The sequence below is a fragment of the Gnatocerus cornutus genome, chromosome 3 (genome assembly GCF_029298725.1).
Source record: "Gnatocerus cornutus isolate USDA-ARS CGAHR chromosome 3, icGnaCorn1.1, whole genome shotgun sequence".
Classification (NCBI taxonomy): Eukaryota; Metazoa; Arthropoda; class Insecta; order Coleoptera; family Tenebrionidae; genus Gnatocerus; species Gnatocerus cornutus.
In genome coordinates this window covers 13,644,300-13,669,741 of record NC_142235.1, presented here as the reverse complement: position 1 = coordinate 13,669,741, position 25,442 = coordinate 13,644,300, and the positions used below count along the sequence as shown (strand labels likewise).

At 37.1% G+C, this 25,442-nt stretch overlaps 11 protein-coding genes across 11 annotated transcripts; 5 read left to right on the top strand and 6 right to left on the bottom strand.

Moving 5' to 3' along the window:
- Positions 1-268: 268 nt before the first annotated feature.
- Positions 269-1,262, bottom strand: LOC148177212 (chymotrypsin-2-like). Its single transcript, XM_088032751.1, has 3 exons — positions 1,154-1,262; positions 935-1,100; positions 269-874 (listed from the first exon to the last, which is right to left on the bottom strand). The coding sequence occupies exons 1-3, from the start codon at positions 1,209-1,211 to the stop codon at positions 340-342; spliced, it is 759 nt and encodes a 252-aa protein (XP_087888877.1). The 5' UTR covers positions 1,212-1,262; the 3' UTR covers positions 269-339.
- Positions 1,263-2,338: 1,076 nt separating this feature from the next.
- LOC148177211 (chymotrypsin-1-like) lies at positions 2,339-3,320 on the bottom strand. The gene is made up of 2 exons (XM_088032563.1): positions 3,263-3,320; positions 2,339-3,213 (listed from the first exon to the last, which is right to left on the bottom strand). The coding sequence occupies exons 1-2, from the start codon at positions 3,303-3,305 to the stop codon at positions 2,531-2,533; spliced, it is 726 nt and encodes a 241-aa protein (XP_087888689.1). The 5' UTR covers positions 3,306-3,320; the 3' UTR covers positions 2,339-2,530.
- A 959-nt stretch (positions 3,321-4,279) lies between these two features.
- On the bottom strand, positions 4,280-5,731 carry LOC148177210 (chymotrypsin-1-like). Its single transcript, XM_088033279.1, has 5 exons — positions 5,603-5,731; positions 5,500-5,572; positions 5,189-5,362; positions 5,018-5,113; positions 4,280-4,964 (listed from the first exon to the last, which is right to left on the bottom strand). Exons 1-5 carry the CDS (start codon positions 5,729-5,731, stop codon positions 4,282-4,284), a joined length of 1,155 nt encoding a protein of 384 aa, XP_087889405.1. The 3' UTR covers positions 4,280-4,281.
- LOC148177209 (chymotrypsin BI-like) lies at positions 5,689-6,851 on the top strand. Its single transcript, XM_088032425.1, has 6 exons — positions 5,689-5,805; positions 5,849-5,999; positions 6,056-6,219; positions 6,264-6,350; positions 6,403-6,548; positions 6,596-6,851. Exons 1-6 carry the CDS (start codon positions 5,739-5,741, stop codon positions 6,743-6,745), a joined length of 765 nt encoding a protein of 254 aa, XP_087888551.1. The 5' UTR covers positions 5,689-5,738; the 3' UTR covers positions 6,746-6,851.
- LOC148177208 (brachyurin-like) lies at positions 6,769-7,874 on the top strand. The gene is made up of 5 exons (XM_088032420.1): positions 6,769-7,112; positions 7,160-7,323; positions 7,370-7,456; positions 7,503-7,645; positions 7,692-7,874. The coding sequence occupies exons 1-5, from the start codon at positions 6,847-6,849 to the stop codon at positions 7,839-7,841; spliced, it is 810 nt and encodes a 269-aa protein (XP_087888546.1). The 5' UTR covers positions 6,769-6,846; the 3' UTR covers positions 7,842-7,874.
- Positions 7,875-7,961: 87 nt separating this feature from the next.
- Positions 7,962-8,940, top strand: LOC148177207 (brachyurin-like). The gene is made up of 4 exons (XM_088032421.1): positions 7,962-8,238; positions 8,283-8,536; positions 8,585-8,730; positions 8,778-8,940. Exons 1-4 carry the CDS (start codon positions 7,997-7,999, stop codon positions 8,937-8,939), a joined length of 804 nt encoding a protein of 267 aa, XP_087888547.1. The 5' UTR covers positions 7,962-7,996; the 3' UTR covers position 8,940.
- Positions 8,941-9,087: 147 nt separating this feature from the next.
- LOC148177206 (chymotrypsin BII-like) lies at positions 9,088-9,882 on the top strand. The gene is made up of 4 exons (XM_088032423.1): positions 9,088-9,264; positions 9,312-9,466; positions 9,516-9,685; positions 9,731-9,882. Exons 1-4 carry the CDS (start codon positions 9,202-9,204, stop codon positions 9,826-9,828), a joined length of 486 nt encoding a protein of 161 aa, XP_087888549.1. The 5' UTR covers positions 9,088-9,201; the 3' UTR covers positions 9,829-9,882.
- Positions 9,883-10,404: 522 nt separating this feature from the next.
- Positions 10,405-11,447, bottom strand: LOC148177205 (epithelial serine protease-like). The gene is made up of 6 exons (XM_088032422.1): positions 11,382-11,447; positions 11,157-11,332; positions 10,944-11,107; positions 10,806-10,892; positions 10,617-10,759; positions 10,405-10,566 (listed from the first exon to the last, which is right to left on the bottom strand). The coding sequence occupies exons 1-6, from the start codon at positions 11,445-11,447 to the stop codon at positions 10,405-10,407; spliced, it is 798 nt and encodes a 265-aa protein (XP_087888548.1).
- Positions 11,448-13,700: 2,253 nt separating this feature from the next.
- Positions 13,701-14,792, top strand: LOC148177204 (epithelial serine protease-like). Its single transcript, XM_088032424.1, has 5 exons — positions 13,701-13,797; positions 13,846-14,048; positions 14,090-14,337; positions 14,381-14,520; positions 14,568-14,792. The coding sequence occupies exons 1-5, from the start codon at positions 13,717-13,719 to the stop codon at positions 14,727-14,729; spliced, it is 834 nt and encodes a 277-aa protein (XP_087888550.1). The 5' UTR covers positions 13,701-13,716; the 3' UTR covers positions 14,730-14,792.
- A 3,046-nt stretch (positions 14,793-17,838) lies between these two features.
- Positions 17,839-20,923, bottom strand: LOC148177203 (trypsin beta-like). The gene is made up of 7 exons (XM_088033278.1): positions 20,909-20,923; positions 20,768-20,849; positions 20,582-20,700; positions 18,517-18,716; positions 18,232-18,476; positions 18,052-18,191; positions 17,839-18,000 (listed from the first exon to the last, which is right to left on the bottom strand). Exons 1-7 carry the CDS (start codon positions 20,921-20,923, stop codon positions 17,839-17,841), a joined length of 963 nt encoding a protein of 320 aa, XP_087889404.1.
- Positions 20,924-20,991: 68 nt separating this feature from the next.
- LOC148177202 (epithelial serine protease-like) lies at positions 20,992-22,034 on the bottom strand. The gene is made up of 5 exons (XM_088033277.1): positions 21,927-22,034; positions 21,677-21,882; positions 21,385-21,635; positions 21,202-21,341; positions 20,992-21,153 (listed from the first exon to the last, which is right to left on the bottom strand). Exons 1-5 carry the CDS (start codon positions 22,032-22,034, stop codon positions 20,992-20,994), a joined length of 867 nt encoding a protein of 288 aa, XP_087889403.1.
- Between the last annotated feature and the right edge of the window lie 3,408 nt (positions 22,035-25,442).

Here is a 25,442-nt window from a genome sequence, read left to right as displayed (position 1 = left end):
TAAATTAGTTGCAATATCAAAGGTTGCTTATATCAAATGTTTCTTTTTTCTTTCTATAGGTGACTATATCGAATGTTCACTGTACCAACATCAAATTTAACTCCACTCAAAATTACATAAAATAAATTGACTTAAAATCAAATCAGATTGCTGTTATCAAATAAGATTTGTAATCATCAGTAATTTTAGTTTATAAGGTTGGTACTACTTGATCAACACAAGAATGACTACATTTGGGATGGGAGAAGAATTAATAAAACACAAGACCTTTGGAATTTGCAATATGTTGACAACCCTGCCTATAACCCCAAGTCATTTTGGCAGTTATACCAACTGTTTTTATTCATTGATAACGCTGTCAATCCACTCCTTATAATACGAAGCTCTCGAATAAACATCCGACAGCCCATGCGCACACATTTGTAAGAAAAATGAGAGCACTCCTACTAACTTATCGTGGCAAACTAACGGACCTCCAGCATCCCCAACACAGGGGGCGACTCCAGTTGATGCTAAAGCGCAAACTTCACTCGGAACCGGGACGTAAGTGAATTCACCTTGTTTAGAAAATGCTTCACAGTCGTCATCTGACAAAGACGATAAATCCACATACTGTAAATCATTCGGGAAATTGGTACTGCTAGTGGTTCCCCAACCCATAACTGTGCAAGTTTCGTTAACTTCAACTTCGTCGATTTCGATGATTTGGTCGGCTGGGAATTCGCCCTGGATTTTAATAAGAGCGATGTCGTTGGTGAGAGTAAAGTTGTTGAACTCTGGGTGAGGGACCAGAGAATCGATGGAGAAGTTGATACCGCCGGAATCTATTGTTGTTGTGTTGGCGAGGATGTAGAAGTCTTCTATGGGGAAAAATCTGAAATATCGTAGAAGAATTGGATGACTGATGAGGTAGGAGGAAAAAATTTTCACTCACTCAAAGTTGCTGGCTGCTGTTAAAACCCATTTGTTGCTGATGATGGTACCACCACCATAAGGAGATCCGATGCCACCGATATTAAACATTATAGACACCACGAAGGGGAACTGCCCAGGTTCGACGGTTTGGCCTCCAACTATTCTCCCATTGTTGAGGGGAACAGCTAAAACACCGTAAAATTGGTAATTGTTTTTAAACACTTGGTATTTATAGTACCAAAAGATACACTAAGCAAGCTTAGTGCAATTAGGGTTTTCGTCACTGTCGCTGTCATTGTCGTTGTGGCACGGAAGGTACTACTTTTGGAAAAAGCGTCATCATCACTTTAAGCTTATCTAATATTTTTATAAAAAAAACTTAAAAAGTGTTTTATCTCTTGAAGTGTGAACAAATTAAAGGCTGAAAAAAGGTTGACAGTGTTACATAGAAACAAGACAATATTGGCAACATAGCTTTATATTAGACAATTGGTATTGCTCTATTCTATGGGAACTAATACTAAACGTTAAATGGTCTTTTTAAATTGACAGGCAGTAGTACCAACACATTCTTCAATTTCATGGTCCTCCATTTGACTAGCTGTAATTTTTAGTTTGAGTCCTGAATTTGCCATTGCTACCAATACAATTTGACTTTCTAGTTTTTACAAAGACTACAAGCACTACTTTCTGAACGAATTTTTATTGATGATATCTGTAAGACGTTAGCTCACGAGTGATTTCGTCGCTCGTGCGTTAACTTTCACTAATAAAATTAATCAGTTGTTATTAAACAGTTGTCAAAAAAATGTGAAACAATATATTTTTCCAAAACAGCTTTATATTAAAGTCCAGCTCATTGCTATCAGTCCACTCTCTTGAGTAAATTTTCGAAAAATTTTGGGTGTAAATCAGGCTTTTAAATTTTTAGGGAGAAAATTAAAGGAAAATTGACTGTAGCGATTTTTGAGGTTAACACGTTGTCAAAGTTGAGTGTATGATTAAATAACTAATTAAACATTTGTTGCAACAGAAGGTTTCTAATAGAGATTTAACAAGTTTTGGTAATGTTGTGTAAGATGATTAGCTTCTACGCATGCCACAGTTGCGTCAAGGTCAAACGCTCTTACTGCCAATTGTTATTGATAAAAATTGCTAGGCCCTGCTGCCAACTTGACTTTTTAATGAGTGGACCGATAGTAATGAGCTCTCTTATAGACAGTTGGCACTGTTCTATAAAAACTAATACTAGACGTTAAATAATTTTTTCAATTGACAGGCAGTGGTACCAACTCATTCTTCAATTTCATGGACTCATATTTGACAAGCTGTGATTTTTAAGTTTAGTAATCTTAAATCTGTCAATGCTACCTATACATTTTTCAATTTATGTGACTTTCGAGTTCATATAAAGACTACAAGCACTTTTTTTCGAAACGAGTTTTTATTGGTGAAACTTGTGAGAAGTTACCTCACGAACAAAATTTAACAGTTTTTGTTATAGTAACGGTCAAAAAAACAGTGGAACTAATTATTTTTGAAAAATTCACTGCTTTGGTGGTAACCATATTGTCCTACATTTTTTTATCTGTGATTGTTTAATCTTTAATCTAGTTTAATCTTGAATGTGCTTGTTTATCCACGTTTGGTACGACGAAATTCTCGTAAAGACGTCGGGTAACCCGTGCGCACACGCTGATACAGTATATGAGACCACTCCAGAGAGTTTTGCTCCACACACCAAAGGTCCCCCAGAGTCCCCAAAACAAACCCCTTTGCCCTCTTCCGCCAAAGTGCACACTTGTTCTGGTCCCAAATAAAAATTGTCCGCGTGACCTTCAGCCAATTCTTTACACTGCTCCAAATCGATAGTAGTCAATTCTACATACTGTACAATATCTGGGAAGCTAGTACTGGAGGTGACACCCCACCCAATAGCAACACACGTCTCGTTGATGTCAGCGTCCCCAAATTCTATAGGTTGTACTGTGGTACTAAATTCAATAGTACCATCAATTTTGACAAGAGCTATATCGTTGTGGGTATCATCTCCAAATTCTTCGTGGACTATGGTACTGGAGATGGCATACTCGGTACCATTATGTTCAATGTGAGAACCGACCGAAACAGTGGAGTTAGGACCAATGTCGGGGATACAATGAGCGGCTGTGACAATCCATTGGTGGTCAATGATGGTACCATCACAGAACTGATCGGGGTTGTTGAAGGCGGCGATAAAAGGAAACTGGCCGGCGGTGGCGTTCTCACCCCCCCAAATGCGAGCTTGGGGGCGGCACTCTACGAAAAAAAGATTAACGAATTTTTATTGGTCATAAAAACGTCGTACCTGAGGTGGCGGCGATTACCAGTAGTACTAGAATTAGCTTCATTTTTGGAAAAATGCCAAAAGTGGTACTCTTTTATATAACTTGAAGAGTATTATCTGCTTATCTTTTACGTGAGTACCTACTTAAGGGTTGCTTATACTGGCACTTTAAAAGTTGGAAATTGAATCAGGTCATAGCAACAGTTGGGCGATCAAATAAGAAGTACCACTCCTGTTAAAGACAATGTAATCTAATCTAGCCTTTACTCCTTATTCTTTTGAGAGCCTTTTTTTACTTTGCGGATTATCATGTATCAAACCAGGTAAGTCGTACCATCAGTACCACCAGCCTTGATAACAGGATACTGTGTGGAGAAGTACCACCATGATCTGTCAAACTTACTAAAATTGTCACAAATTGGGGTACTGCGTATAAAAACGTCGTACATGTGGTGGCGGCAATTCCCAGTAGAACAAACTACTGCTATTTTTTCGTTTCAAAAATAAAATGACAAAAGTGGTACTTTTCTGTATAATTTGCTTATCAATATCTTGTAATTGTTTATATCAACAGATTGATTTGCATGAACTATTTTGTACTTGGTAACTTTAACAGGTCAATGTTTGATAGTTGGCACGTTTCATATGAAGTAATATGACTGACAAACAGTAGTACCAACACATTTTTAAATTTCATAGACTTTTGTCTTGACTGTCATTCTTTTAAATTAGTTGTTAATTTTAGACCTACTACTAATTTTCATTCCTTAAAATGGTCGTAACAATTAAACAACCAATCAGAATGCACGCCTAAGGCCTCACTGGAAAAAGATCCGCCCACTCTCCCCTTGAGCGTATGCCAACTAGATGCCAGTGAAAATCGTATCATTATTTCCACGCCAACTTGTTTTTCGTTCGTACAAACAATCCAACTACTTTCTGAACGAGTTTTTATTGATGATACGCTCGTGCGCTAACTTTTGTTTACAAAACAAATACAATGTTACCAACAATGAGGATAAGAAAATACGGGCACTAACTTAACCTTGAATGTGTTTGTTTATCCACGTTTCGTACTCCGAAACCCTCGTGAAAACGTCGGGGTACCCCAATGCGCAGGGTAGTACCCCCCATGCGACTATTCCCACTAGTTTTCCCCCGCACACTAAAGGTCCCCCAGAGTCCCCAAAACAGGTCCCTTTACCCTCATCCGCCAAAGTGCACACTTGTTCCGGTCCCAAATAATAATCATCCGCGTGTCCTTCAGCCATTTTTTTACACAACTCCAAATCTATAGTACTCAATTCCACGTACTGTACTATATCTGGATAGTCAATAGTGGGGGTAACACCCCACCCAATAGCAAGACAGCTTTCGTTCTCATGACTACTTCCAAACTCTATAGGTTGTATGGTGGTACTAAATTCAAGAGTACCGTTGATTTTGACCAAACCAATGTCGTTACGACCATCTTCTCCATAGTCTTCATGGATTATAGTACTAGTGATGGAGTACTCGGTACCACCATGTTCGATATGAGAACCAACTGAAACCGTGGAGTCACTAAACCAGCCTTCGAGACAATGACCGGCTGTTAGGATCCATTCGTGGTTGATGATGGTACCATCACAGAACTGGTTTGGGTCGTTGAACGCGACGACGAAGGGAAACTGGCCAGCTGTAGCGTCTTTACCACCAAAAATGCGAGATCCGGGGCGGCACTCTAATTGTAACACAAACAGTCAGAAATTGTCAATAAAAGTTGAAAAGTCGTACCTGTCGTGGCGGCGATAGTCAATAGAAGAACTAGAATCGACTTCATCTTTTTAAAATAGAAAAAGTAGAACTCTTTTATATGATTTGAAGACTTATCTACTTATCTTATAAAAAAATTTCGCTGGATATCCTGTGATTGATTAGGTACTGTGGATTAAATCAAGTCATGACATCGTCTCCTTGTGATTTTATCACAAATAATAATAATAATAAAAGCGTGTGATAAAAATACTATTAAAGTAGACGTGAAATGAAAAGTTATGTCTATTCTTAATTGAGTTAAAGTCGGAGAAGTAAAAGTTGACACATTAGGTTTGGCTCTGGAACAAAGAACGTATGTCGTAGCTAGACCAGTGTAAGAAGACAAAAAATAAAGGAAAACGATCAATAGAGAAAAAAGAACAGATAATATTTATATTAGTCTTCTAAGAATATTTTCTGATTATTATATTAGTACGATTAGTGAGATAAAATAAAAGTACCACGAAACGGATGTACAAATTTCCACGTAAACAAAATAATCTTCCACTTCTTATCTATACATTGTATTGAAACCTAAATATTTTTATCTATTGTAATACCTACCTGAGAATCATTCATTGAAAAAATGCAAGTAAGTAAACTAAATCTTTTCCAAAAATATAAAGTACTCAGACAAAGATCAATTTGAATTATCAAATAAAAGTACCACAATAAACAATGTAATCCAGTCATTCCGGAAATGTATCCAACTCTCATTCTCCTGTGCGCTCTGCTTTCCTCAGCGGTATCAACACGTACCAAACCAGGTAATTCATTAGTACCAGTACCACCATAGTAACCCCGTTTTAGATCCTCGCATCATAAATGGAGACCCGGCATCCAAAGGCCAGTTCCCATGGCAAGTCTCTTTAGAAATCACAAAGTTTGGTTCTCCCACATGGTGTGGAGGCGCCTTGATAAGTGACCGATGGGTACTCACAGCTGGACATTGCGTGGATGGGTAGTACCATGACGGTACTTATTTTTCCACTTCTTTATTAACTTTAATTTTTGCAGAGCGGAGCATATCTTAGTCAGATTGGGCTCAGTCAAACTTACTGAAAATGATCCGGATAGAGAAGTGGTACCAACTGTACAGTATATCCAACATGAAGGTTACAACTCGCAGTTGAATAACGACGTAGCTGTTGTTTTTCTACCACGGGCTGTCCATCTCAATGGTAAAACTACATAATTCTGGAATTGACATAACTCAGAGTTGTAGATAACATCAAGGTGGTACCTCTCGCGTCAACTCGTATACCAAGCGGTACCACCGTCACAGTCAGCGGGTGGGGGTTAACCAGCGACAGTACTGAAGATACTTAAAACGTTACGAAACGCACTGACTGTGTTAATTTCAGATGAAGATAAACCCTCTCAAGTTTTGAACTACGTGAATTTGACAATCATTCCTGACAGTGATTGTCGTCCGGCGTTTGACAATCAGTTACCAACAGGTGCTTTCTGTGCCCAGTCAAAAGGGAGTTTGGTACAAGCGACGTGCGAGGTTAGTACCAGATGGTACTGCTCTTAATTTACTAGGAATGGTTTTAGGGGGACAGTGGAGGTCCGGTGGTCAGTGGTAACGTCCATGTTGGAGTTGTCAGTTTTGGGTCCTCCGATGGGTGTGAGAGCGGGAAACCCGTGGCGTTTGCAAGAACTGACTTATATCGCGAATGGATAAGAGATAAGACGGGAATATGATTCTAAAAATTATATAAATTTGTCATCGATTTTATCTTATCAAAGTTCCCAAAATCAATAAAAATACTCCCAAAGAAACCGCACGTTGTTTCTTTGTTAAAATGTATTCTTCAGCTTTAATCTTGTTCTGTGTCTTTTCGTCTTCATTTATGGTGATACCATCGATGGTGGGTTATATCTTCAGGTACTACCATGAAACTTTGAGTAGTGAGAGTAGTGTCGATATCATCAACGGACAACCAGCAGCTGAAGGTCAATTTCCATGGCAAGTCGCTTTGAACATTACCAAATTTGGACAGCATGAGCTGTGTGGAGGCTCTTTGATAAGTAACCAGTGGGTGCTTACAGCGGGTCATTGTTTGGAGGGGTACTGCATGTACTACTTCCGATAAACTCTCTCAAGTGCTGTTTTAGAGCCATCATCGTGACTATTAACTTGGGTTCTGTTTATCTTCATCAGAAAGATCGAAATAGAGTGGTACTACAAAGCACGTCGTGGTACCTTCATAAAAACTACACCTCCAACTACGACAACGATGTGGGTGTTGTTCTTCTGCCACAAACTGTGACTTTCAATGGTAAGAATCATTATAGTACCATTTTCAATCTAGATTCGCTTTATAGAGTATATCCAGCCCATTGATCTAACTTCGTTTCTTCCGCGAACTGGTACCAACGTCACAGTGAGTGGATGGGGTCTTACCAAAGACAGTACTGAAGTCTTCAGTTCGAGACTCTTTCTAAAAACGCTTTTCAGGTGACGCTCAACCATCACCTGTCTTAAACTACGTAAATTTGACCATTATTTCGGACCAAGAGTGTGAGGCCACTTACAACCATCTACCAGAGGGAGCATCATGTGTCCATCAACAAGGAACATTGTTCCAAGGAACCTGTCAGGTTGGTACCGTAGTAAATTGAGTAGTACCTTGTAAAAATGTTGTAGGGAGACAGTGGCGGTCCTGTGGTTCGTGGTAACGTCCATGTGGGTGTCATCAGCTTTGGACACAACAATGAGTGTGAGAGAGGGCAACCCATGGGCTTCGCCAGAACAGATTTCTATCGGAATTGGATACAAAATACAACAGGAGTGTAGTAAAATCGTGTTTTTCTTTCGTACCTTGAGTAGTACCTTATCATAGGCCAGTATAAAAGTCACGTTTCGCCCGAAATCAGAACAATACAATCTCAATGACTGATAAAATCACAATATAAAGAATCCATCACACTTTAGGTCAAGTAGTACCGAAAATGCATGCTCTAAGTCTCATCCTGGGCGTCGCCCTGTTGGCCACAGCCTATTCTAAGGTCCTCAGACCGATTGTCCCTTTCAACAATTTAGGTCCACGCATTATCAACGGGCAAACGGCATCAGAGGGTCAGTTCCCATGGCAAGCTGCAATTTACGTCTTCCAGGCTGGTGGTACCCAACTTTGTGGTGGTGCTCTCATTAGCGACAGTTGGATTTTAACAGCCGGGCACTGCGTGCAAAGGTACGACTTTGCTTGTTTAGTACAAGCTAACTTTATTTTTACAGTGCTACCAAATTCCGGATCGCTCTCGGCTCTAATGTATTGTCCGGTACTGATTCCAATAGAGTCGTACTGGAAACTTCGGACTACATTCAACACGAAGAATACAACTCTATGACTCTAGCTAATGACATCGCGTTGATTCCTCTGCCGGAACCAGTGGACTTCAGTGATACCATTCAACCGATCGAGTTAGCGTCTAGTGAGCTAGGAAGTGGTACTGTCACTACAGTAAGCGGATGGGGGCTCACGAGCGATGGTACTCTTACTCACTATAGTACTATCACGACCAATACGTTTTTTTTAGGTGGAGACGGCGCTAGTAACGATCTGAACTTTGTAAATCTTGTCACCATTGAAACAAATGACTGTACTGCGGCGTACGGCTTTGATATGAACCAAGGAGTGGTTTGTGCTCAGGGTCAAGGAGCAGAAGTACAAAGCACTTGTGAGGTTAGTTCGTACTAGAAGTTAGGTTGGTAGTACTGTATGATTTCTAGGGAGACAGTGGTGGTCCTTTGGTGTTAGACAACGGTGGTACCCCTGTTCATGTTGGGGTTGTTAGTTTTGGACACAGTGATGGCTGCGAGAGCGGCAAACCTGTTGGATTTTCCATCACCGGTTATTTCAGAGAATGGATCCGCGAGAAGTCTGGTGTTTAAATAGAGATTAAATTGTAATTGATAAGATAAAGAATTTTGAAAATTAGTTGGTACTTAATTTTGAACTTCGTTTTGACTTCCCAAATTTCTCCCACCTGCTTTCTTTGACCTTCTTGGCAGTGCCTCCAATAGCTTTGTCTTTAAGCAAACAAAATCGTTAGTATCTCAATAGTACTTCACCTAAGTGGCGACACCGGAAATCAAAATCTCAATATCTGTATGTCGTGATAAGTCCAATTCGAGCAAATCACTTCAGTTAACAATGCTCTCTAAACTGCTGCTTTTGCTAGCTCTTGGTACCACTTGGTCGCTTCCAGACCACAAGGTGAGTTTCCCACAAGGTACAACAACAGTTCCTCTTTTTTATTTTAGGTAAATCCGCGGATTTTCCACGGGTATCAGGCGGAGCAAGGTCAATTTCCCTGGCAGGCTGCTTTGTTTATTCCGACGAACTCCAATCTTAGGTTCTGTGGTGGTGCCATCATCAGCGAAGAATGGGTTTTGACAGCTGCGCATTGTCTCAATGGGTAAGAATAAAGCTCTTAAAAAAAGCTGAAGGCTTAATTTGTCTTCCAGAGCTTATTTCAGTGTTAGAGTATTGGTCGGTACCACCAAATCCACAGGAGATGACCCCGATCAATTGTCGTTTCATGCCCGTCAATGGGTGCAGCACCCAGAGTACGACCCATGGGCTTACGAAGGAGATCTTGCTTTGGTCAAGCTCCCCCAAGCTCTGGTTTTCAACGGTAAGAATTTAAGACAAGTTCTACTCATTAGGGATCTTGTTCCAGATTACATCAAACCAATCAAACTGGGTGATATTGATAACATTAAAAACGCTACAGTGAGTGGTTGGGGAGACACCGGAAGTAAGTCCTCACCTTCTTAAGATCAATACTAATTTCTGTCAAACAGATGGAGAAAGATCCATGGACTTAACTTTCGCCACCGTTGAAGTAGAAATTTGCAGCAATGGAATCAAAATTTGTAGTTCCGCTTACAATGAAAGTGAAGCCCAGAATATATGTGGGGTGTGTTGCGTACAATGTTTTATCCACGATTGTGTTAACTGTGATTTTCGTAGGGTGACAGCGGCGGTGCATTGGTGATCAATGCAGAGGATGATCCAGTCCATGTTGGAGTCGCAAGTACTTATTCTGGTACTTGTGGAAAGGGACAATTAGCGCAGTTTACAAGAACTGCTTCGTATTTGGATTGGATACAGGAAGTAACCGGGATTCTGATTAAATAAATATGATGGTGAAACAAGAATGTAGTTTTATTAGTTTGAGTTGGTAGTACTGTCTGTCAATGCGTTGCGACAGCAGCCATCTATAAACATTTTCTTGAAGCTACAAATAGTTGAATTCTGTTTTATCTATTAAGTGAAATGGAACTAGAATTGCAGGAAACTGTAAAAAGTGGTACCACTCTAAGAAATCCAATTTAACTAAACTAACTAAACTTATACACCAGTGTGTTCTCTTATCCATTCTCTGTAGTAGTACGTCCTGGCATATCCCGAGGGATAACCGCTCTCGCACCCTCTGGTACTAACAAAGCTGACAACTCCAACATGAACGGCGCTGCTTCCAGATCCTGTGATCAAAGGACCTCCACTATCGCCCTGCAAAAACTATTATACAAACCACAAAAGTACTGAAAATCTCTACTTACATTGCAAGTACTTTGGGGTGACGAGGTGGTACTTGCAGCACAAACTACCCCAGAACTAATACTTCCATAGTAGTTTGAACATTCGTTATTCGAAATGGACTTCAAATTAACGTAATTTAGGGTGTTACTGACCGAGGTTGAGGCTGCAAAAAACAAATAGAAAGAAGCCCATTGGTTGTTCAAACTCACAGTCAGTGGTTCGGCCCCACCCACTCACTGTCAGTGGAACATCAACGCCTAAACTACTCGAAGCCAAAGTGATTGGTTGGATGTTACCTTCAAAACAAGTTGTAGAAACCAATCAGAGTTAAGTACCATGAAATTTACTTGTAAATGTGATCGAAGAAGTCAGTTTAATCAGAGCTACATCATTTGCCAGAGTCGAAGGATTGTAGTTCGGATGAATGATTGCTTCTTTGGTACTAACTACAGTAGACCCAGTGTCTGGAGTCAGTGTGAGTGTACCTAAATAAATCGTAAAAGACAGAGCACTGAAACAAAACGTTTTTTCTTTCTGAAAATCAAACAGTGAAGTGGTACTTTCGGGCACAGTGGGCTGCTGTCAAAATCCAGAGATTGTTAACGATGGCACCACCACACAAAGATCGGCTTCCAGAAGAGGTCTCGAAGATGACCGTCGCTTGCCATGGAAACTGGCCTCTGGCTGCTGGAGATCCGTTGATGATGCGACCAGTGGAGTTTGAAAATGGTACGATCTGGAAATTTGAAAGTGAGGATGGTGGTACTGTGGAAACGAATTGGTACTTGTGGGTTGATGGGGGATGCCCACAATGGGGCCACGCAAAGAACGAGAATAATCAGACTGTGCATTTTGGAGTGGGGTTTAGTGGGTGGGATTGTCTTTTAAAGGGAGGCTTATCGGTTTAGAAAGATAGTTTATCTCTTAATTGAAAGGATTTAAGAGAGGATTTGGTGGTTTATTGTTAATCCGTGCTTCCTGGCCTGCAGGAGACATGAAAGAAAAAGAAAAAAAGAAAAATTTTCTAAAGGGAATGAAGAGAGTAAAGAAATAGGAAATGAACTAGAAAACAACACAAAAAGAAATGAAAAATATGAGACATTAAATTAGTCCGAATACAAAACACGAAATAAGAAAAATTGACAACAAGAAAATCAAAATGTCCGATCAAACTTTTTAGACCCTCTAGATTGGAAGTCCTGCCAAATATGGTTTTGCAACCTTGCGAAAAATGCAATTTTTGTCAATTTATTTAAATGTATGAAATGGCACACCAAAAAATTTTAACGCTGCCTTTGATTATTATTAAAAAATCACCCTGTAGTAAAATTTTAGAATTTTACGCTAAAGGCGGCATTTGCTAGAGAGCCGTCAAATTCTTACAGTGCAATAATTGTACAATTTTTGATCTGACAGTATTTTTTTTTATTTTCGAAAATCCAAAAAACCAAAAAATCACAAATTTTACATTCTAAAATAAGTGTAGTAAGAAAAGTGGCAAAAAAAAACAATCGCAGTAGAAATACCTACAAGACATAGAAAAACGAAGAAAGGACCGTGGAAAAAAAGGAAGAAAAAAAATATATTATGGCACAAAATAAAAGTATGTAGAATATAAACTTGAAAAGCAGAAGAAAAAAAGCAAAAATGGTAAATGTGCCGGGAACTTTTTCCAAAAAACATTTCTTGGTGACGTGTTTTCTGATGCCATTTTGGTCTTACAACTGTAAAAATCTAACTATAAAAAATTATATAATAAAATATTTTAAATCATGCTTTGTCATCTTGTCCCGTCAGATTGTTTGTTATGAAAAATTGTTATCTTCTGATAGAATAGATTTATAGATTTATTGGCAATCGATCATTTCAAACAGCGTCTGGCGTCCTTGATTAGAAAATAATGCGAAACAGTAAAAAAAATATAATACAAATAATCTGTGGCAATAAAAAAAGATTTTCAAAAAGTTATAAAAGTATAAATAGAAAATTTGTCCGTGTAATTTGCAAATCTAATAGCGTTATCAGAACAAATAATCCAAAATTCTATTAAAACATTATTTGACGTGTTTTTAATCCAAAATTCGATAAACATAACAACTCGCAAGTACCATTTTTTATTTTTGACACCACCATGGAAGTCCCATAATCGCATTATTTTATTTTCAAACTTCACCAATCACATTTACGAGAAACTTTCGGTTTAATTCTGATTGGTCCGCGTAAAGTAACATCCAATCAGTTCAGCTACGAGAAGTTTAGGCGTTAATCCTCCACTTATTGTGAGTGGGTGTGGCATAATCAGCGAATGGAATTCTTTCTGTTTTTTGTTTTGTAGCGGAATGTCGAGTAGTAGGTAACGCCCTAAATTATGTTAATTAAAAGTGTTGAGAGTCCTTCTTCAACAGTCCAAAGTGGAGATATTTACTACTTCGGTGGTTTGCATACTATTTTTTTCACGATGATAGTGCAATAGACCATATAAAATAGATAAGACAACAAACTGTAAATAAAAACAATAAACCTTGTTTCTGTTTTATTAAAAATTCTGAATTTTGAGTTTCTAAATTCTCAAGTCGTCAGATTTTCATTTTTACAAATCCGAAAATTGCAAGCAGCGAAATTGTTTATTATGAATTCAGAAATGGCGCCTGAGGAATTTTATCTATGATCTTCTTGAAATACAATACAATTTTTTTAATTTAATTTTCTATTATGAATTATGATTGATGGGATTAATTTAAAGCTGCCCTAAACTCTTTAATTTCTTTTGTCTGACTAAAATAATAAAAAAATATAACAACTTATTTTGATTAGATAATCCATTATGTAAAATTTGAGAAGTAAAAACAAGTTTAAAAATATCTTTTTCTTGATTTATTGTATTGTAAATCGAATGTCTAAAATGGTATACATTGTCAGAACTGTACATATTATTGACATTTATTATCACTCCATATCACCGGATTTAGACGTTAATCGAAGGTTAAATTAAAGAAGACTCTTCATTACCTCAAAAATCTCTTAATCTTCCCACTTAAACTGTCATTTTAGTGATAAATCTCTCTCAAGTAGATGTGTATAAAAATGCACGAGTTCTTGCAGTCATCATCACATCCAGCCATGCTTCGATTTGCTCTTGCTACACTCTGCTTGGTATCAGTGGCGCTCGCTGCGCCAGCTGAAGAGCCTCTTCTTCCTGGAGTAAGTACTTCTTTTTCAACATTCAGATTACGTTAATGTGTTCTTAAGGCTCTTCCAGCAACCTTCAGCTCCAGATACCTCCCCTTCAGAGAAATCGCCAATGGACGCATCATCAGTGGATCCCCAGCTTCCTCCGGTCAATTCCCATGGCAAGCCGCCTTGTACTTGACTGTTTCTGGTGGTACCTCCTTCTGTGGTGGTGCTCTCATCAGCAGCAACTGGGTTTTGACCGCCGCCCATTGTACCTCAGGGTGAGTTGACCACTCTGATGGTTCTTGTGATTGTTGTGTAGAGTTTCAGCAATTCGCGTTCTTCTCGGTGTTACTTCTCTGAGTGGTTCTGGAACTAGTGTCCAAGCTAGCAGAGCTGTAAACCATCCAAACTACTCTTCTTCGACTTTGGCCAACGACATCGCTCTCATCCAACTGTCCAGCTCAGTCTCCACCTCTGGTTCCACCATCAGAACCATTCCCTTGTCTTCAAGTACTTTGAGCGATGGTGCCAGTGTCACCGTCAGCGGTTGGGGAAGAACCAGCGATAGTGAGTCGACCAAAATTTAGTTCCTCTAACTCTCTTTGATAAGGTTCCAGCTCAATCAGTCAAACTTTGAACTACGTCGGACTTACCACCATTTCCAACAGTGTCTGCTCTCAAACTTATGGTAGCATCATCCAATCTGGAATTGTCTGCGCCAAAGGAGCCACCATTCAAAGCACCTGCAATGTAAGTAAATGTGTATTGAAGAGTAATAATGATGGTGGTACTTTTAGGGTGACAGTGGTGGTCCTCTTGTTACTGGATCGGGTACCAATGCCGTCCATGTTGGTATTGTCAGTTTTGGAAGCTCTCAAGGCTGTGCCAAAGGATACCCATCTGCCTACACAAGAACTGCAGCCTACAGAAGCTGGATCAGTTCAAACGCTGGAGTATAAAAAGGTACGACTTGGAAGAAGAAAATCACCAATTTTACGAATTGGAATTGTTTTTGATTAGACTAAAGTTAAATAAAGTTGTTAAAGTAATAAAATATTGTTGTTTAAATTGTTGTCCAATGGTACCACCAGTGTAGACAAAAACTTTTCCAGAAGTTAGTACATTTTTCTCGTTCTGTACTGATAAGTAGTACGACTCTTCTAGCTAGAAGTTTCCAGCTCGAGGTACCTTTTCTTCAAAAACTACCACTTTAGACATGAGTATTTTTGGTGGTATCTTACATAGAAAAAGAATATATAACTTCAAAAAAATATATACAAAGGGTAAAAAAATTGCGAGAAAATTTAGAAGAATTTGGAGATAAAGAAACTTTAAAAATAATCTAAATAATATAAGTAGAGTTTATAAAATTATTGAAAATCAAAAGCATCTAAAAGGAATCTGAAAAAAAGTTAAAAAACTTAAAAAAAAATCTAAACAGATTCGAGACAATATAATAAAAACCTAAAAAGAATTTAGAAAATTTGGACACAAAATCGTAACTAAAACGTCGTTGACGTGAGTGACATTTTAAGTGTAGTTAAAATAGGGCATGGCAGAAATTCCAGAGCCACTATTGATGCTAGAAACATTTATAAATTTTGTTTTCATAGTGAATATAACTGTCTTAAAAATTATTTATAATGTTACTTACTTCAATGACGTTTTAGTTACAATTTTGTGCCTAAGTTTTCGATATTTAGGTTTTAAACCACAACTCGAACAGTTTATTTCTCAAAACTTACTTTGCTTCATGTTTGAGGTTAACTGCAAATGTCAAACCCATATTTGTAATGACCGGCAAATTTCTTTGACATTTCATAACCACCCTTGATGCTTGAAACTTTTATAAATACTTTGTATAATATTTAAAAATAAAAAATTAAAAACAGAGTTTTAGAGAATTCATAAATACATAAATGTCAAATATGAGAATTCAATGGTATAAAAAGAAAAAGACTAAACAAAATCTGAAAAAAACTATAAAGAATTATGCAGAATTTTAAGGTGTTTGCACATGTTTCATGCATCACAGGTGGTTCTGGAATTCAGATTATGCACTATAATGCTGCTTTGTTTTCATAGTAAATATGTACAAGGTGTTTATAAATGTTTCCAACATCATGGCTTCTAAACGTGGGTTTAGAGAAGAAAACTAGTTGTGGTTTGAAACCTAAAAATTAAAAACTTGGACACAAAACCATAACTTAAACGTAGTTAACATAAGTATAACATAAATAATTTTCAAGATAGTTTATTATGAAAACAAAGCGGCAAATAGTGCTCGACAGGAATTCCAGAGCCACCCTTAACGCTAGAAACATTTAAAAAAACCTTGTTTAACTAAGTTAAAAATTATTTAAAACTTCACTTACGTTACAACCAACGTTTTAATTGCAGTCTTGTGTCCAAGTTTTTAATTTTTCAGGCTTCAAACCACAATTAGAACAATTTTTCCAAACTTTTCTCTATGATTGGGGTTAACTACAAATGTCAGATGAAAAAATCCAAACCTATATTTGTAACAAGCGGCAAAACTTTTTGACATTTCATTGTCACGCTTAATAAATGCAGTGTCTAAAAATTAAAAAAAAAAGTATTTAAAATTAAAAATGAAGAAAATTAATAAATTAATACAAATGTAAAGTACGCTATTTTATAAGAATTCAATGCTCAAAAAAAAAGAAATAGAATCTAGAAAGTCTATAAAAAATTAAGCAAAGTTTAAAATACTAAAAGAATTTTGAAAAAAAATTGACGACGCAAACATATCTAAAGTAGATTTAAAATAAATTACAAACAAAAAGAAAATAGATACAACAACTTTTAGGAAATAGAAAGAATTGAAAGAAAAAGAAATTAAGGCAGTATAGAAAATTTAGACATAAGTAAAAATCTATGAAAAATGTAAGAAAAAATTATAATCTCGTGTAAATAGAGAATATCTAAGTAGAACATTTAAGTAGCGTTTTTTCATATCTCTCAAGGACTGAGCTGACCTGACTTTTTAATAAACTAGTTTTTACCAAAAATCGTGTGAAAATCAAATAAAGTTTAATTTATGTTTTTTACAATGTTGTAAGGTACTTGCGTCATTTTATTTAATTTAAGTTTAATCAAAACACGTAAAATAGATTGGATCAAACACACGTAAAATAGATTAAGGATTAAGATCAATAGCGAGACGTCTGGAATTTGATTTAACTTAATCTTGAATATAAAGATAATAACAAATCTATTGCAAATACTAGAAATCCTTTAAAATAAAAAAAAACATTCTGGTAGTGTTAGTTAATTAATAGAAATTTATAATTTCACTAATTTTGCAAAATACTGAAGACTAGCTACACATCCAATACCACGAGCATGAATCATGTTGGTAAAATTGTTTTTCTGATTCAGTGCTTTAAAACAATTACATTACAGTATTGATTTTTTGGATGCTTAAAGAATCTTCTTAAAGCACTGTTTTGTGAGTTGGTACTTCTCTCAATTGCTCATCAAAACCGTGAGATTTATCCTGTCACCTCTGGATTCATCCTACGAGGTGTTTATAAATGTTTCTAGCATCAAGGGTGGCTCTGGAATTCCTGTTGTACACCATTTTGCCGCTTTGTTTTCATAGTGAATATAACTATCTTGAAAATTATTTAAAATGTTATTTACGTCAATGTCGTTTCAGTTACAGTTTTGTGTCCAAGTTTTTGATTTTCAGGTTTTAAACCACAACTAGAACAATTTACTTCTCAAAACTTACTTTGCTCCATGTTTGAGGTTATCTGCAAATGTCAGTTGAAAAATCGAAACCCACATTTGTAATGAGCGGCAAATTTCGTTGACATTTCATAGCCCCCCCCTGATGCTAGAAACATTTATAAACACCTTGTATAACCAACGCCCTTTGATGACAGATGACACTTGGATAACGTTTCACTAACTTAATCGTTATAGGAAAATGTCCCTAAATAGAAACTTAAATGTCTTATAACACCATAAAAAAGAACTTAAAAAACTAGAAACTTTCTTTATTCAATTTTAAATAAATTTTAACGATCTTTTTAGTTTTCCTCAAACTCCAGCATTTTCAGTAATCCAGTTCCTGTAATACGCAAGTCTGGTGTAGGCAGATGGGTACCCTTTCATACACCCAGCAGTACTGCCAAAACTAGCAACTGCAATAAGTTCTGGATCGGAATCCAAATCTCTCACGAGTGGACCTCCAGCATCGCCCTAAAACAATCCTCTTGACTACTTTCCTTTGCCAAAGAAAAAAACACATACATCGCAAATACTTTCAATGGTTTCTCCTCTGCAGCAAAGAATTGCAGACTGAATGATACTTCCGTACGACTGAGCACATACCTTATTAGAAATAGTGTGAATGTTGACGTACCGTAAAGTTTCAGTGATCGTGCTAGAACCTGACCAAAAATAAAAAAGAACCTCAAAAGAAGTCCTCACCGTCGCTAGTAACGCCCCATCCACTGATAAAAACGTTGTCGCCGTCCTCTACAGCTTTTGCAGCTATAGGGACAGGCTTCATCGTCTCAGATTCGGCGATAGAAGTATCCAAGTGCAACAAAGCAATATCGTTCGCGGAAGTCGTCGGAATATAAGTCGGATGTGGTACCACTCTATTGACTCCAACACTTATCCCAGGTTCACTCCGGCGCGTCACTCCAAGATCTACACGGACCGCTGAAACTCTACGAAGAAATGCCGGAAAGTCTAAGAAGTACTACAAACCCTTGGAGACACCGCGCCGCTGTGATAACCCAACTGTGGCTAATAAGGGCGCCTCCACAGAAGTTGGTACCACCGGGTACTGTCAGGTATAAAGCGGCTTGCCATGGGAATTGGCCTTCGGTGGCTTCATGTCCGGCGATGATGCGTCCTCCTGCTTCTTTGAAGGGAAGGAACTTTGAGCTGGAGACTGCTGGAAGAGCCTAACTACTCATTAGTTTGGAGAGGAGGAAAAGTACAGAGTGATTTTTATTAATATTAATTATAGACGGCTTTGCAAATTTTGACGTAGGGCGTAGTGCAATTCGCTATAGTATATTCGGTGAGAGATTGGGAGATTTTGACAGTTGACATATAGGTTGGCAGCAAATTATCCTACAAAATACACTAAAAACACTAAATTCCTACGCAAAATGGGTTGACAGGGTTGTCAGTAACTGGGGTTATTTTGTTAATTTAAATTTCGCGCGTATGGTACACTTTTTATTGCGTAGATTTAGTGACTTTTCTGTCATTCAAACTCTCACTGTACGAACTATACTATAGTCGGAATTTTGTAACTTTGGTTTAACCCCGCCCACATGGACAAATGACGATTTGAATTTGTCGAATCAAGGAATGGCTAGCCTCCTTTACCCAATATAATCAAAAATTTGACAACTCTAGTGTCACACTTGTCAAGAAGATTTGTAGTTTAGCGGGAATTCAATTAATCGTTAAATTTTCGTCGATTTAGATCGTATTTCGTTTTCTAATGTGTGGATATTTCTACCCCGGGTTCGGACAGATATCAATGAACTATCAAAATGTTGCAGAGTAAATCAGACTTTCAGCTAAAATTCAATTGGCTCAAAAGGTAGGCGGAGTTAAACCAAAGTTATAAAATCCTGACTATAGTTGAATGTGTTACACATAAGCCTAGAATTGACAGGGGTTAGGGTGCGTGTATTAATTAATTATTTTTCGGCAATGCGAATTAAAATGATGCAAATCTAGTGTAATTAAAGCACATTTTGGACATCTAAAATGAATTTGTTTTACCGCGAAATATTACCACATGATACGCCATTGGGCTCCAACTTCGCTATCACTGATCTGTCATCTGTTAAGTCAGGTGTAAGTGTTAGATTTGCGGATTGTTGTGGTTACAAGACACATAATAGTTATTTGTTTCACTAGGCTAGAAAATGGTCTTTTGGAAATGCGAGGAAATGCGAGCATTTGCAAAACATTTTCTAGCCGTGTCTAATACGAAATTTTGTGCGCCGACAATTATTAATAGTTATTTATTTTGACTTTTGATTTGAATTTGAAACGTCATTCCCTCATTTAGGGGAATTTTATCAGCTGGGAAATAGGTTGGTAGCATCCCACTCAAATCAAACGATTGCAGATTAATTTAAATTCAAATGTGTTTCAGCAAATTTTTGTGGTATCTTTGCTTAATTAGTCTACCTTTATTATTTTTGAAGGTCATTGGCCTCCAAATCGGCACACAAATTGACCCAATTGTCATTTATGCAGCGATGCCAACCTGCAAAATAAAACGAATTATTCGAAATGTCACTTTTGACTGCCTAGACATTCAAAAGGTGATTTTCTTGCCGCAAATGAGTATCACAAATGCTATGAAAAATAACGGAGGCGCACAATAGATATTTATTATACATATAAGAGTGTAAAGACGCAAATTATTGACGACAAAAATCAGTTATTATCGAGATCGTAGATCAGAGCCTCTGTTGGTTGCAATTAAGGCATTAAAAGAATTAACAGAAGTGACAGCAGTGACAAATTTTTAGCGTTTAGAAAGCCATTGTTGTCATGGAAATGTGGCATAATTTTTTTGAAAGTGTTTAGAGAGTAAAAGAGTACTTTATTTGTCTAAAATGAGTGAATAAAGTACTACTTTATTAGTGCATTTTGGATAAACACTTTTTGTGAGCTTGTCTCATTGTTATGCTTGGTGACAAATAACAAAATAACGTTCACCGGTGCAAAGCATGCAGTTTTTTGTAAGAAAACACATGTCTTTGATTAATATTAACAAGAATCACTCTGTACTTACCCCTGGGAGAAGAGAGTCTTCGAGTGGTGCAGCCAGCGCTACTGAAAACACGCAGAGTAGAGTTATTGCGAGCATGATGAGGTGTGATGAGTAAAAGAACTCAGTTATGTTTATATACACTAAGATCTATCAGGTAATTGACAGGTCAAGTGAGAAGATAAAGGAATTGATGTAAGACGGTTTAACCTTGACTTAAGTCACATTGTTGTGGAAGATAAAGATTGATAATGCAGTAAAAAATTCTAGTTTGTGGTTGTTGGAAATGTTTCTATTGATTGCATCAAAATCTTATTTGGGTGGTACTACTTGACAATAATCTAGAACTACATTTCTTTCTTTCATAACTTTATTTAACTCTGAAATTAGTATAATCAAAAATACGTCTTCTCTTCTTGCCAAGTCGTACCTCTTTAAACTCCAGTCTTTGAACGGATCCAGTTTCTGTAAGCTGCAGTTCTTGTAAAGACATTTGGGTGACCCTTGGCACAGCCATCAGGTTTTCCAAAACTAACAATACCAACATGGACGGCGTTGGTACCAGATCCACTAATAAGAGGACCACCACTGTCACCCTGAAAGTACTTACCGTCGTCATAATTCTCCAATACAAGATTACTTACAGTGCAGGCGCTCTGAATGGTGGCTCCTTTCGCGCAGACCAGTAAAGACTGAATAATGTTACCAAAAGTTTTATAGCAGGCATTGTTGGTAATGGTTGTAAGATTGACATATTTCAAAGTCTCACTGAGTGGGCTGAAAACTGATCAAAGAGAGTTAAAAAAACGACATTTTGGTAAACTCACTTTCCCTGGTACTTCCCCAACCACTGACGGTGACCCTAACACCAGCTTCCAGAGGACTTGAAGCTAAAGGAATAGTTTTGATGGTGGAACCACCAGTAGGCGCAGAATTGTAAAGTTCGACAAGAGCGATGTCGTGGGCCAAAGTCGATGGATTGTAGTATTCATGTCTTATACTACTGGTAGCTGGAATTATTGTCCTACCAGAAGTACCCAAAGAAGTAACACCGAGGACAACCTGTATTCCTGTAAGCCTACACACCAATCACCAGAAGTGTTAGAGTGGTAAACTCACCCTTTTAAGCAATGAGCGGCGGTTAAAACCCATTTGTTGCTGATGAGAGCACCACCACAGAAAGAGCTGGTATTATGTGGTTCCATCAAATACAAACCGACTTGCCATGGGAATTGACCGGAAGAAGCTGAGGATCCACCGATGATGCGTTCTTGGGCGATTTCTCTGAAGGGCTCGAATTTAGAGCTGGAGGTTTCTGGAAGAGCCTTAAGAACACATTATCACGATCAAGATGGTCAAGAAGACTTACTTCAGGAAGAAGAGAATCCTCAGTTAGAACAGCAAGCGCCACCCACACCAAGCAGCATGTACGAGGGCGGGGTGAAATATTCCGGGCCTCGCATAGATAATGCTCCATGTCATTGTATCTTTTGACGGCACTATTTAATTTTATCCATTATAAAGTTACCTTCAAATTTTCAAGTCAATATGTCGCTTATTAGATTGACAGTAGTCCTTCGAAGTCAACGCCGTAAGCAATTTTTGTACAATGGACAAATTTGAAATTTGAGCGGTGATTAAATATTTTTTTTAAAAGGTTTAACTCCAACCGAAATTAAAAAGGAGATGGACGCAACCTTAGAGGACTTTTCTCCTTCGAACACAACTGTTAAACGTTGGGTGGTTGAACTGAAGATGGGTCGGAAAAGCACAAGTGATGAACCACGCAGTGGATGACTCATTACGGCTACTACACCACAAACAATAGAAAAAGTCCATAAAGTCGTTTTAGCTGATCGAAGAATAAAAGTGGGTAAAATAGCAGAGACTATAAGCATTTCAACAGAATGGGTACGAAAAATTTTGCTCGAAGATTTATGTATGAAAAAGCTTTGCGCAAGATGGGTGCCGCGTTTGTTGACACCTGATCAAAAACAATGTCGAATGGACGTTTCGGCCGAATGTTTGTCCCTCTATCAGCGAATCCAACCGAATTTTTGCGTCGGTTTGTTACTGTTGACGAAACATGGGTCCATCACTATACTCCAGAAACCAAACAACAGTCCAAACAATGGACGGTAAAAGGAGAACCAGCTCCAAAGAAGGTAAAGGTGGTTGCATCGGCTAGTAAAGTTATGGCGACAGTTTTTTGGGATGGACGAGGTATAATCTTTATTGATTATCTTCAAAAAGGAAAAACTATCAATGGAGAGTATTATGCATATTTACTCCAAAAATTAAACGAAGAGAATAAAAGAAAACGACTACATTTAGCGAAAAAAAAAATACTGATCCATCAAAACAATGCACCAGTTCACACGTCCCTCATTGCTATGGCTAAAATCTATGAATTAAAGTTCGAATTGCTACATCAGCCTCCATATTCTCCAGATTTAGCCCCATGTGACTTCCATCTATTTCCAAATCTTAAAAAACGGCTTGGTGAAAAAAGATTTGCAAACGATAACCAAGTGGTCGACACCGTAAACGAATATTTTGAGGAACTCGACAAATGCACTTATTAATCTGGAATAAAAGCATTGGAACATCGTTGGAGTAAATGCATCGACCTCAATGGAGATTATGTTGAAAAATAAATACGAATTGTTACAAAAATTGCTTATTTTCCTGTTCAGGCCCGGAATATTTCACCCCGCCCTCGTACTAAGAGCAATTGGAAGCATTGTGAGATGTGCTTATGACTGCAAGAACTCGAGCATTTTAATACTCAACTGCCAGACAGTTGTATTATTAAAATGTCAATTTATGCAGAAAAAGAGATTAGGAAATTGTAATTTAACAATGGTCATTAAACACTAGCTTTTATTTTTTTATTTTTTTATTTTTTATAGTACTAAAAATTTATAGGTCATAAAATATTTGACAGACTGAACAAAACAAAGAAAAAATCTAAGAAAATGAAAAAAAAATAAGACGTTTAAAAAACATTTAAAGTACAAGAAAAACGATAGTGAAAACCGCATTTTTTTCTCTGTCATAATTCCGGAGATCTAAACCACCAAAAATTCCGGAGCTTAAATTTTTTATGTCGGATTATTTTACGATTTCGTTTAGCGTCCATAAAATGGCTCTTTATAAACGGCGTCCGTAATAGTAAAACGACCGTTCGTCAACGGGCAATAATAATTATAAATAAATAAATGTCTAAATACTATTACATCATATTTTTGTAACCAAAAATAAAATCAAGAAAGTTACAAATAAGAAATAGTAATGCATAAATTTAATCGGCCATAACATAACTAATATAAATAAGTTATTTATTCTCCTATGTGGATTTTGAGCACGAATTTGGAAACTGCGTGAAATTTTGCGTAAAATGAGTACATATGACTTAAGTTTACTCTAAAAATAAGCGATATTTCCGGACCCTTAAAATTTTTGCCATGTCGCGATTAGACAAAATTTTAATCGACAACAACTCAAGCATCTGTTGGCGTACGAAAAAAATTGATACATTTTTGGATTCAGCGTGAAATTCTGTGTACAATGAGCTATAATAACCTAAATTTCTATCACAAATAAACTTGATAACAACAGCCTTTTTGGGTCGATTTTCAAGGGACTGTTTCAGGGCAAAAACGCGTTTAATGCCTTTGAATTTGTATAAATAGAAAGAGCACCTCAAGGTCTGTCATCTGGCCAATTTTCAGATTAGTAAGACAAGTAGTTTACAAAAAGCGACCAATAAATTAAAAATTAAATTTTTTTCATCAACATTTTTTAACAAAAAAATCGACTATAAAATTTTGAATATCTTAAAGCGGATTCTAAGCGACAAAATTGCGAGAAAAATGGTGAAAAAAAACGCATCTCTCTATCTGCCGAAGTTTCCGAGATAAAGAGCACCAATATACTATACATATATTATAATACAGGATGTCCCAGGACTCATGACCCAGAGAGCAAGAAGGGTGCCGACAGCAATACAGATGGTTACCGATTTTTAAATTCTGCTCAGCTTCCGGATTGTCTACAGTTTTTTAGTCTTAACTCAATAATTTTTTGAGCTAAAAAATTTTTTTTTGAAATTTTGGTTCAGAATTGTTACCTTCATAAGCTATTTTTCTCTGAGATTTCTGAGAGTTCTGAGACATCCTGTATACATCCTGTATCCTGTATACAGGGTCCGGCAACACTTGTGTCCACCCCCAAAATCGTCTTTAATTTTAAAGTTACAATTATGAAAATTTTTGTACGCCCATAGTTGACAAAGCTCTAGAAGTTGACGCAAAAATTTATTTTTTATCACGGTTTGGTTGGCGTCGCGACGCCTAAGAAGTATAATTTTTAGCAATTTTTGAGTTTTTGCGAAAATATTCGCGAATTCAATTTTTTTCAACATAACTGTGATACAAACATCTGAGTTTTTATTTTAAATCTAATGCAAGTTGTGTTTAAAATTTGCGAAAAAAACGCTGTTTTATCAAGTTAATTTTCAAAATTATGACAGCGCAGCGGCAAACTACGTTTACACCAAAATTTCACAAGTCACTTCATTCATAATTTTTATTAACACGGGCATGTTGCACTTTATGGACACCAGAAATCATTAATTAACATTGATAAAGCAACAGTTTCATCAAGTAAGACTTTTGTTACAATCTAAAGCAAGCCAAAGGATAGATGTCATTTGTGACACAAGATGTTGACAGACCGGTGTAAACGTAGTTCCCAATTTTGACGTAATGAAATTGGAAACTAACTTGATAAAACAGCATTTTTTTCTCAAATTTTGAAGACAATTTGCATAAAATTTAAAATAACAACTGATATTTTTAACACATTTATATTGAAAAAAAAT